The sequence below is a fragment of the Bombyx mandarina genome, chromosome 04 (assembly GCF_030267445.1).
Source record: "Bombyx mandarina strain Sakado chromosome 04, ASM3026744v2".
Classification (NCBI taxonomy): Eukaryota; Metazoa; Arthropoda; class Insecta; order Lepidoptera; family Bombycidae; genus Bombyx; species Bombyx mandarina.
In genome coordinates this window covers 15,307,250-15,319,638 of record NC_143211.1, presented here as the reverse complement: position 1 = coordinate 15,319,638, position 12,389 = coordinate 15,307,250, and the positions used below count along the sequence as shown (strand labels likewise).

At 37.2% G+C, this 12,389-nt stretch overlaps 1 protein-coding gene across 2 annotated transcripts in view; it reads left to right on the top strand.

Annotated features, from left to right (window-relative positions):
* The first annotated feature begins 2,620 nt into the window (after positions 1-2,620).
* The window catches only part of LOC114248122 (zinc finger protein chinmo), a 69,029-nt gene continuing 59,260 nt past the window's right edge, over positions 2,621-12,389 (top strand). Inside the window, exon 1 of one of the 2 annotated variants that reach the window (XM_028181249.2) lies at positions 2,621-3,068. Coding sequence is in view for 1 of the 2 variants with exons in the window: in XM_089727141.1 (XP_089583267.1) it covers positions 11,919-11,930 (12 nt within the window). In the remaining variant the exon portion in view is untranslated. Of the gene's footprint in view, positions 3,069-11,501; positions 11,931-12,389 lie in introns of those variants that run through there. The other variant, XM_089727141.1, reaches the window with a different exon arrangement.

Below are 12,389 nucleotides of genomic sequence, written 5' to 3'. Positions count from 1 at the left end.
AGAGAACCTGGATTTATTGTTAAAATAAAAACAATTGCAAGAAAAGCTAAAATTTTTGTGATGTAATACAAAGTTTTTGAAAATAAATTCTCGATCGTTTAGTGGCTTAACACAGAACAGATAATAGTTTAGCTATAAATCTTCGGTTAACAAGTTTATATACGTTTCGCGGTAAAGAGATGGAAAGCTTAGATCAATTTTGGAGACTAATGACCGCGTATCGAATTGTTGGCTATCGGTGATATTTGTATAGATATACGAGTATTTTAAATAATATATGTGATAGGTAATCATTATTCCTGTAAGTGAGTGGGTTTTAGGGGGAAAATTGGAATTCATTATTTTACGTCATTTACTGATGCTATTTTAAGACTGTGCGTATATATATAATTAATGGCCTAATGGATATGGAGCACTGTATGGGATATATTATTTTAGACTTGAAATTATGGTATGGTAAATTATACCCTATGCAGGCCCTGATTGCTGCTGGCCATGAGCACCAGTAGCCACTGGCCAGGTAGACCGCATGCTCATATGACTATTAAGGTGATAATTAAAGTAAATATGTAATTATTAATACTAAAAAAGGTAATTAAGTAACACGTATTCGCGAACCATTCACACGATGAAAAAATAAAATTGTGTGATGAAAATTAAGCCACCAAAATATAGGGTCGTCTAGTCGACGTTAGGGTAATTGACCAGGTGATTTGAAGGACCAAAATGGAAAATACATGTACAAGATCCTACAATTGAGAGTTGAAATTTTTATCACAAACACAGGTTTTTCCCAGGGTTTTTGCTTTTAACGTGTTTTATTTTTTGGGTATTTTTCCCGGAATTACCATAATGACTACTGCCATGAGGATTGCAGATGTATCGTTTTACTGCATCGTAATCTACGGTTGCTTGTCGAAACCCAAACTAGTTCCAAATTTATAGGGAAAAACTTCCCACAGACGTTTTTTTTTTGTCTTTAAAGCGTTGAAGCTTTGAAGATTCCCATTATATTGGATTTTCCAGCTAAGTAAACCAACGACTGCGAAAACGTCCAGTGTGAACTGTGTCAGCTATTTTCATTGGTGTTATCTGTAATATTGCACACTCCAACTGTCACTGCTGAATAGCGATATAAAAATGTAACGATTCAAAACGTAGACGCATCGTCCGACCTACATATCGGAGCCGGTTCTATTTCGGAAAAGAACACACATCTGCTGCATTATTTTTTGGCCAATCGCTGTGACCCGGATTCGGTCGGCTGGCCGACTTCGTCCTTTGTCTATGAATCCGTCTGGTACGGTATGCAGGGGCCTCAAATTGAACTGTTAGAATTGTTCTAAATACAAATTTAGAGCAGCGGTAGTCGTTGCTCTGCAGATTTTAAAACGTCAAAAGGTATAGCCGCATTCAAAACAAAGGCTATTTTTAATAAATGTCTAAGAACAAAATGCAACGAATCGGTTTTTAAACAGTTTAAAAACCCAATAATTTACGTTTGAATCAGTTTGAAGTCTGAAGAAGTCAATCGATTTAAAGCAGCGACGTGTTTCTGTTATAACAATAACCGAGTACTAAATTACTTCGATAACTTTATCACATTAGTCTATGAAGGGCTTTTGGCCTTCCGCGCCACGGTGTGTAATGGAGATTCAGGGCCGAATGACGAAGGTCATTCAAGTAATCTCTTAACTCGGGTTTCTCATTAATAAGACGTATTTCCTTGTTCTTTTGATTTTCAGCTTCGTCCTGATTTTGGTGATCCACTAAATTATGAAAGAGCATGAAATTAATAAGCGATTCAAAATTTCCTTAGTATCCTTACTAGTCAAAAACTGATGATTTTTTTTTATTTTTATTGCTTAGATGTGTGGACGAGCTCACAGCCCACCTGGTGTTAAATGGTTACTGGAGCCCATAGACATCTACAGCGTAAATGCGCCACACACCTTGAGATATAAGTTCTAAGGTCTCAGTATAGTTACGGCAGAAATAGGCAGGGCGGTGGTACCTACCGTGCGGACTCACAAGAGGTCCTACCACCAGTAATTACGCAAATTATAATTTTGCGGGTTTGATTTTTATTACACGATGTTATTCCTTCACCGTGGAAGTTAATCGTGAACATTTATTAAGTACGTATTTCATTAGAAAATTGGTACCCGCCTGCGGGATTCGAACACCGGTGCATCGCTACATACAAATGCACCGGACGTCTTATCCTTTAGGCCACGACGACTTCAAAATTATGAAATTCAAACGAGAATTTTCTTAATCGCCATAACTTGATTGCCGAGTGGCCTCCATAAGTTTTCCTTCATTTCTTCATAATTTCCGCCGAAATTTTCGTCTAGACACCCTTTGTAAATTATTCCTCGAATCAGTAATTATGTATGCTTCAGCAATATACCCGGAATCGGCAGAAGCGCGGCAGACAAGAAGCAACATGTTGTGGTAAATAATTTGTTTGGCTTTCATTTGTCACGAGTATAGTCGGGAGTAATAAGAAGAATTGTTGATTGCAATTTGAGCAACAATAGATCGTATCGACTGTCCAACAAGCAGGTCGACAATAGGCGGTAGGCAGCGCCTTGGCTCTGCCCCTGGCATTGCTGAAGTCCATGGGCGACGGTAACCACTCACCACCAGGTGGGCCGTATGCTCGTCTGCCTACAAGGGCAATAAAAAAAAGGTGGATAATTGATTGGAGCAAACATCGACGGGAAATTTCTGAAACCGTTACGCAATGCATTTTTTAGGGTCGGCCGGGGTAGTCAGCGTTTTTCAGAAATTACGGCGGGTCGGGCGGTGGAACGGTGTGGGATATGACGTTCGATTTAAAGGGTAGGGTAAGTGGGGTGGCAGCGGCGGCTGCAGGGCGGCTGTTGACGGGCGCGCGGCGCATGCGCGCTACAGGACGCCGCCGCCCGATTTCCGTGCCGATGACAGTTCGCCGGGACTTACTTCCTCGATACCGCGCGTCCGCGGCTCCGCTGCACTCGCCGAGCCGTACAGCCAGCCGCGTCTCCGCTACCTATGGCACATTGACAACGCTCGCTCCGCACGTGAGTACTCAGTAAAGACTTACGCACTTATGCGGATCCAATTAGCGCTAGCACGTTTCCGATATTCAGGTCATTTCGTTCGGCGGCACAAAGGTTTCGGTGGTTATGTGTAAGAAAATAAGGCTGCAATGAATATACTACGTATGCTCGCGGAACCTGTTTCGAAAATATTCGGCGATTTCCGGTCCAGCTGACACGGGATCGGCATCTACGTAGCGTCGTGAGGAGTTTCGCATTTTGTAATCTTTGATAATTCACACGATTTCACAGTATCATATTATGAGGTGGTTGCTGTAACAGATATCCCCTTCATGTTTTATTCTAATATTTACTTAATTAGAATTTTTTTTTTTATTATAGTTTCGTAACACAATTTCTGTTGCATGTTTTCTGTTGTGTTTTCTCTGTAGTTGTAAGTAAACACAATAATTGTATTAGTAATAAAATATATCCAAAAACGGAAACTTGATTTTTATTTACATTCATTGCGTAGATTTATTATAATTAAACATTAATATTTTGTATTAAATTTTGAGAAAATGCAAATAAATTTGTAGATTAGGAATGCTTTTTGTAGAATTTGTAAACTAGGTTGAATTTCACAGCTTTATTTCCTATTATATATTGGTAGATTGGCACAAAGTAGACTGAACATGAAGACATTAGCGATACCGGGGTGTACCCCGCAAGTAATTGCACCGTGTAATTGAGAACTTTAAAATTATGAAGTTATAATGTAATTTCTAGAATAAAGTATACCAATCACAAACTAAACTTATGCTAGCATACAGTTACTTCACTAACGCTTTTAATTACTTCGTCTTAACAGTAGCTACGATGTAGGTCAGTGCAAAAGTATTCTATTATGAAAAATATCGTTCATAAAATATGGTATAGGCAAAATTGATATATCAATTGGGATTTATTAATAAATTTTTTTCTATACTTAAATATCTCGGCCATAGTCATGCGTATTATCAAATGCAGAATTTGACATTGAACGCCTGTGTATGTATGTACGCATGCGCAAATATTTAACCAGATGTACCTACCGGCCGAAAACTTAGCACTCCGAAAAAGTAGTTAATTGTCATGAGCGCAGTTGAATTTTTAAAATAATTCTATTTCGAAAATTCTTATTTTGAATTTAGTATAGCATCGTGAAAAATAAATAATACAAAAAAAAAAGAATTCTTATGAATTGAACTTTAGACTATTCGAAAAAAAAAATTTACACGATCATCTAAAGTTCAACGTATTCGAATACAAACGTTCTCATATTTAAATTATATATATGTACTACATACGGTTTCGAAATTTAAATCATTTTTTTTTAATTCATGAATTTTAAATTTGTTCGATATGTAAAATTGAATCATCTGGAGTCTGTTGAAATGCAACGTAGTTTTTTTTTTTCGTAGGATCAAAACTGGCGCCACTTTGATAATGGCCGGGTTAATAGTTTATGGGCGCCATTAAAATCTTTAATATATTATAATCTAAACTGCAAGATTACTGCTTACGGAAATGAACGTGTTTTTATTTTGGACTTTAGCAAATTAATAGCAAGTTTGATGCTTTTGCTAATAACTTGTCATGAACTATTCAAGGATGTTATTAATCGTGTTGATTATAATACCTTGTTTTTAATAACAGTAAACATTTAATACTATCGATAAGATTCAAGTTTCAACTCACGGAATTTACTAATTAGAAAAAAAAGAGAGAGAAAACAATTCTCATGTTCAATGTTTAAAATACCTTTCAAATTATAGAACAAAAATTCGGTATGCAGCAATCAATTTTCAAGGTGTTTCCGAAAGAGGTTTTAGGGAAAAAACATCACAACCTACGACGTTTTACTTTGACAGAACTATTAGATGTCACTGCCAAAAAAAAAATTGAAAATTTACGAAAAAAAAAAGTAGTGGCCTCAAATTTGCATCGGACATTATTTATTAGACAATACTATGGCTACACCGGATTATACATACATTTTGATAACGCATTATCTGAACGATACCGTTTGTTTACGATGAAATACACGTGGACGTAGCCAGAGGTCTATGCCTGAATATATTACCTGGGTAATAAATTAGGCTATGTTTTTTTCAAACATTTATTCGATTCACGACACTAAAATACATTAAAATCGTTTAGATAAATTCAAAACGTTTTTTGAACATTCGAAACGTGGACATTGATATTCGTTTATCGGATCGTTTAGTTTGAATGATCATTCGATTATATGCGACATTAACATAATAATATTTTTTTGCAATAAAAAAAACCTAATTCCTTTCATGAAAAAAAAAAAACCAACCAACTATATTATGAGCACTAAAAAGTGTTACTTTTCGTCATTACGGTTTTAGTAAAGTAGTAATTATCTGAATTTTAAATCGATTCGTTTTATTAGGTTAGTATCGAGAGAAAAAAATCGCGTTAAGTTTTTCGAAATTTTTGTTTTTGTTTTTGTTTTTTTTTTTTTATTGCTTAGATAGGTGAACGAGCTCACAGTCCACCTGGTGTTAAGTGGTTACTGGAGCCCCTTCAAACCGAAACGCATTATTGCTTCACGGCAGAAATAGGCAGGGTGGTGGTACCCACCCGCGCGGACTCACAAGAGGCCCTACCACCAGTGATTACGCAAATTATAATTTTGCGGATTTGATTTTTATTACACGATGTTATTCCTTCACCGTGGAAATCAATCGTGAACATTTGTTGAGTACGTATTTCATTAGAAAAAATTCTACATCTAAATTCAAACTTAAAGTGGTCTTTAGATAATTTTTTCTGCTAGTAGAGCGTGTCATTTCACAGGGGTACGTACCACCGTGCTGCCTATTTACACCTCAACGGATCTTCGATTCTTTCGCTCTGAATAGCACTTTTTTTCCTACCTTCTCTGATAGCCTTAAGGCTATATCAGCGTAACTCTAACGTGTAGGTGAGCTCTCGGGGCTCAAACCAGGAGGCGTTGCTAACACTGGCCCTAGCAAGAGCAGTGCTTCGCAAAATCTACCACCAGATCGGCAACGCAGCCCACTGAGAAGATCCAGCGAGAGAATAGTACTGTAGTATAGCCGATTTATTAGCTGGGACATCTATCCTATCTTAGTATGGCGATAGCAACTAGCGCAGGATTAGTATACTAGCTAATCGCGGAAGGAATTTGTACACGTTTTCATTAATTCATAGTTTGAACGAACAAATATCGATACAAAGATACTAGGTATATTTTTTATCTATTAGACAGCAGAGTGCAGACGCTTAACTTCTGACGATAAGCCAACGATTACGTTCAAGACTGTCTTCCGAGACTCAACTATGAGTTTTTTTTAGTTTTTATGTAATGAATGGGTCAATGAGTTCAGGTCCATTGGATGATTACCAGAGCTTATTGACAACGCGAAAACCGCCACCCATCACAAGACACAAGGTCGAACTTGTATTGGATAAGGTATGTCTCATCTTTTCTTTTAGGCCGGAATGTATCATTGCTTAGCGGCAGTAAAAGACAGGTAATATCTACCCGTGTAGACTTACAGCACTCCCTTATATTGATAATCGTAAATGATTTATTCATACATACGAAAAGTGATTAAACAATGCAGCCATCTAATCAGTGTTTGTGCCAAATAATGATAAGATAACGATGCAAGAATTTAGTAGGCCCCATAATAATATATAGAATGTTCTAAATGCTATTGCTACGAAGGAAGACGGTAACGTGAGGAGGTGTATTGAAAAGACTTGGATGGAGAGATGACGTATGATAAGCCTGAATGGAAAGAGAGGACACGCTGTGGTGACGACACGAAATAGGTTAAGAGCAAGAAGAAAATTTTCTAAATACTATTTTAGGGTAAAGCGGTCACATATATGGTCACTGGTAGTAGAACGTATTGTGAGTTCACAGGGGTAGGTAACATCACCCTGCCTATTTCTGCCGTGAAGCAGTAATGCTTTTCGGATTGAAGGGTGGGGCAGCTGCTGTAACTATATTGAGACCTTAGAACTCATATCTCAAGGTGGGTGGAGGCATTTACGTTGTATTATGGGCTCCAGTAACCACTTAGGACCAGGTCGGCTGTGAACTCGTCCAACCATCTAAGCAATTTAAAAAAAAAACTTGCTGTTTCTCCCACGAGATACACCTTCTTTCTGGTTTGTGGAATTGTGGTGAAGGAGTGGGATAGGTGATGTTTAATGCAATTGAGATTTCGATCGCACATCTCAAGGTAGTAAGTTAGTGCCTTTCGGGCTGCGGCTAGCACGTTGGAACGTTCTAGGACTCGGTTATAAAAAAAACCAGTTGTGAATTTAATATTTCAACAGTAAAAGGCCTTTACACAAAATAAATGAAGGCCCTCAAGTTTTGTGTGATACGAGTATCCACGGAATACGAAAAAAAAAAACAATTTTTTTTGGTTGGCCGTGTTTTATCGAAAACGTTTTGTTGAAAGTTTTTCATGAAGATTTTGTATGACAAAAATAACAAAAGAGATTAATGACATAAAAAATAAAAATATACAATTCAGCCCGAATTTTTTTTTTACATGAATTTAAATCAAAAAAGTTGATAGTTTTTTAAAGATTTTTTTAACGGTAGTTTAAGTAACAGCTTAAAAGTGTAGGCCATTCAAATCACTAGATACGATCTCTTTCTGACAGGGTTAAGACATGTGAAGTTAAGTAAACAAATTGTATGCATCTTCACATGTGCAGATCCAAGTCTTGGCTGTAGTATAGGTATTCCGACCCTCAAACTTGACTGTTTCGCTGCTGGTATTGAGGTACCGGTAACATGAGGACTCACAATATACCCTTCCACCAGAAATGTCTATAATAAGTGAACACTGAGAACCAGTAAAACTGATTAAAAGTACTTTGACAGGATTTCTGCCAAAAATAGGTTCTAAAAATACTTCACATGGTTGGTTTTTTTAGTCTTTGTGGGCTGATGAGCATAGCATAGCATAGTAGATACCGTTGCTTATCGACATCTGCAATGTCAGAGGTACAGCCACTGCCAACTAAGTCCTTTAAAAACATTCTGAGAAAGATAATTTCGGTAATAGATATATTCGGTAATAAAAGTCGTCGTGGCCTAACGGATAAGACGTCCGGTGCATTCGTATGTAGCGATACAACGGTGTTCGAATCCCGCAGGTGGGTACCAATTTTTCTAATGAAATACGTACTTAACAAATGTTCACGATTTACTTCCACGGTGAAGGAATAACATCGTGTAATAAAAATCAAACCCGCTAAATTATAATTTGCGTAATCACTAGTGGTAGGACCTCTTGTGAGTCCGCACGGGTAGGTACCACCGCCCTGTCTATTTCTGCCGTAAAGCAGTAATGCGTTTCGGTTTGAAGGGTGGGGCAGCCGTTGTAACTATACTGAGACCTTTGAACTCATATCTCAAGGTGGGTCGCGCATTTACGTCGTAGATGTCTATGGGCTCCAGTAACCATTTAACACCAGGTGGGCTGTGAGTTCGTCCACCCATCTAAGCAATAACAAAAAAAATACCAATATAAAAATAATACATTTTCGTCTAAGGCAACACGCTATATTCTAATGCCGTGACGTTATCAACAAGGCCTTGCCAACGTTGATAAGGAAACCGTATTGAAATATTATTGTTCTTTGCTTAGTGCACATTTCGTATGCCTATTACAAAAATGTTTGGCGGAAGTCTCTTCGAACACGAGGTCGTTCTACGATTATATAACTAGATTTGGACATGAAAATGTCCAGCTAAAACAGATACGCGATCTTTCAAGCGCGCTACCGGTGCGCAGGCTCAATTTAAATCAGCCGATATAATAGTCACTTATCAGTGTGTACGTTTGAATGTGATGTTAGAGTTTCATATTTTATATAGGAGTTGTTTGTAGGTACCTACTCAGTTTTGAGACTAACGAAGTTGTTTAGGGGAAATGATTTCAGGCAAATTCCGTTTTGAAAACTGGTCATTTAATTCAGTATTAAAATTGCGCATGTATTATAGAACAAATTATATAAAAAAAACGAGCCTACAGATTAAGAATACACTAGGCAAAGAGAATTTATGTGAAACGCCCAAGAACGCTTATATTTCCGGTAAGCTTGTCGCATTAATTGAACTACTCGTTATTCTTATTTTTATAAAAAACTAGCGACCCGCCCTCGCTTCGCTTCGGAAACATTAAAACACACTGAAACAAAAAAAACAAAAAAATTTTTTTAATAAAAAGTAGCCTATGTTCATCAGGGACAATGTCGGCTTCTAATGGAAAAATATTTTTTTAAATCGGTCCAGTAGTTTCGGAGCCTATTCGAAACAAACAAACAAACAAATCTTTCCTCTTTATAATATTAGTATAGATTAGTATAGACTAGCAGTACCCGACCGCTTCGCTGGGCATTTAAAGTTAATAAATTATTATTTCTCACTGCCACAAACATTCTCATCATTAACGCTCCCGCAACTGGTGTAGGGAGTCCAACACTCATATAAATATTAACCTATGCATTAAGTACATGTATTTTCTACATGGATACCAAGTTTCAAGTCAATCGGATGCACGGTTCAGTAGTTATAACGGAACATCCGTAAAAACCACTGTAGATTTATATATTAGTATAGATATCTCTTGATTCTTCCCATATCTATGTTATCTGCAAACGAATTTCCTGCCTCCAATGGTATTTTCCGAACGACATCCATAAAATGAGTTATAAACTATTTTAAAGTATGTGAATTACCTCAAATCAGCTCAGCATTGGTAAAGGCTAGAATGGTCGTTGTCCACTGAGTTTCTCGCCGGATCTTCTCAGTGAGTCGCGTTTCCGATCCAGTGGTAGATTCTGCGAAGCACTGCTCTTGCAAGGGCTAGGGCTAGGGTTAGCAACATCGTCAGGTTAGAGCCTCGCGGGCTCACCTACTCGTTCTGTGAATCTAGTACAATCCGCCGAGGTTACTAGAATAGGTAGGAAAACAAACAAAAAAAAATTACAATAATTTTAAGTTAGTAAAATGTATAAATTATGTACAATTATAACAAATCTAACTAAAATGTATTATCGTCTGTTTGTTTACAACAATTTCTACTAATAATAAAAGTATGAAAGTTTTTATGTTTGTTGTCGACTCAGTAACAATGGTTGATAGTATTTTGTTTAAGATAGTTTATTATCTGGATTAACACATTCAAAATCTCATTCATTGTGATCTATAATATTGTAACTAAAAATTTAATTAAAGAAATAGATAATTCAAAAGTTCTAAATGTCAGTTTATGGTACAGTCATTAGTAAATTACTTTTATTGGTTTATAATCATAATGCATAATGCAAAACCTTTACTGGTTCTTGAGTTTACATAGCAATGGATCTATGATTTAAATTGATCTTTGATGCACCCGACAGTGATCCAAGCTACTTTTTATACCGCAAAAATAAATCTAAATTAAAAGTTGTACAGTCATTAGTAAATTACTTTTAATTGGTTTATAATCAAAATGCTATAGTGTACCTACACTGGTTCTTGAGTTTACATAGCAATGGATCTATGATTTAAATTGATCTTTGATGCACCCGACAGTGATCCAAGATACTTTTTATACCGCAAAAATTAATCTAAATTAGAAATTGTACACATACCCCCGTGCATTGTTATAAAAGTAAAACAATAATGTTTACAGCATATTATAATGACATGATACAGTCAAGATTGTATAAATTCAGCGCATATATTTACGTTTTAAATCGTAAATGGGAATAGCTTCTTCCGAAGGCATTTTTGGCGTACCGAATGAATATACGTAGTAAAAAAATAAATCACCTTATTTTGTGTTCATTATGGAAATTGTTAAATTGAAATCAAAGACTAATTAGCTTGAACATAGAACATTTTACTATTACACTTTATTACTTTATATACTACATTTTATTAATTAGCTTGACTTGAATATTTTACTGGCCAGTTTTTGCACATAAGTACTTCTTAGTGAGGCACTAGAAACTTACACGTGCCGCATTCAATTTAATATTTTGCATAATGTTTTACGTTCAGCATTAGTGGCTGTTTGATGTCACAAACTTGAAACTGGAACGCGTCCAATAAAATACGACTTATCTATTGAAATTACGAAAACCATTGAATTAATCCAAAAGCATTTCGTACATTGACTTTTGGCGCTCAATACAAGTTCATTAGATAATAATATTGAAGTCATTAACCGTGATGAAACAGAAGTATTTGTTAGAACGTGTATTTGCGCATTCAAAAATGTTCTATTGCATTGTTAACGAGTCGCAGGTGAATGTAGCGCGCTGTATATGCGAAGTAGGTGCGTGCCACGGCGTGTGCAGAATCGGCTGCATCACGAGGGCCCGCGAGGGGCACCACCGCTCTAGCCGTCTTTTTTCATTTTCCGTGCGTCTTTTTTTGGCATCGCGCGTTAACCTTGGCTGTTATTTTTTTTTTTTTCATAGCGAAACACAGTGCACGTACGCGCACAAGTTTTGGATAGTCGTAGAGCGTCCCCCACTCGACGCGTCCGAATTTTCTGCATTCGGACGGCGCGAAGAGTTTTCGGCGGTCGCATTCGCGAGCGAGGCTCCCCGCGGCTAGGAGCGAACGCGTACGGCCCTACACACACGCGCGTCGCGAGCGCTGCAACATGCGGAAGTAATCACACCGACCCTAACTAACTAAGCCTGTGTGCCTCGAGTGTTGTGAGCTGATTGACGGACACCAAGTGATACAAACTATGATAGTTGTGAACGGCTCATTAGAGCTCTGATGGTTTAAATATATAACGATACGAGGACTGTGGAATTAGCGAAATGGAATCGAGGAAAGTATTGTTGCTCTATTTATTTTTTTTATTCAAAAAAATATTAGGTGATTGAATTATAAGAAAAAATATATAATTGCGCAACTTAAAATTTCCGACCTTGATTTTGGTATGGAAAGAAATAGCTCCAATCGAAGGTTTTCGCTGCGATTCGACCAGGAAACGTTCTGAACGCCTTAGAAAACATATGCGTCGTAAGTTTTTCCATTTGACTATCAATCTTTTCGATTTTTTCTAAACGCTATCGATTAACCTAGGTATCGATAAATAGTTGACAGCCCCGCGACTTACACACGATAACCTTAACAGGGCGTACGCCAGTTTGCACCTTAAAACGTTGTTGCATTAAGACGTATTTGCGCAGTTCCGCATCGCCCCCGAAGTTTTGCATACACGTGCTGTCGCTCTGGGGCTATTGAACTTGATAATGAGACAACCGTATCTCCAGTTTTTTTTTTTC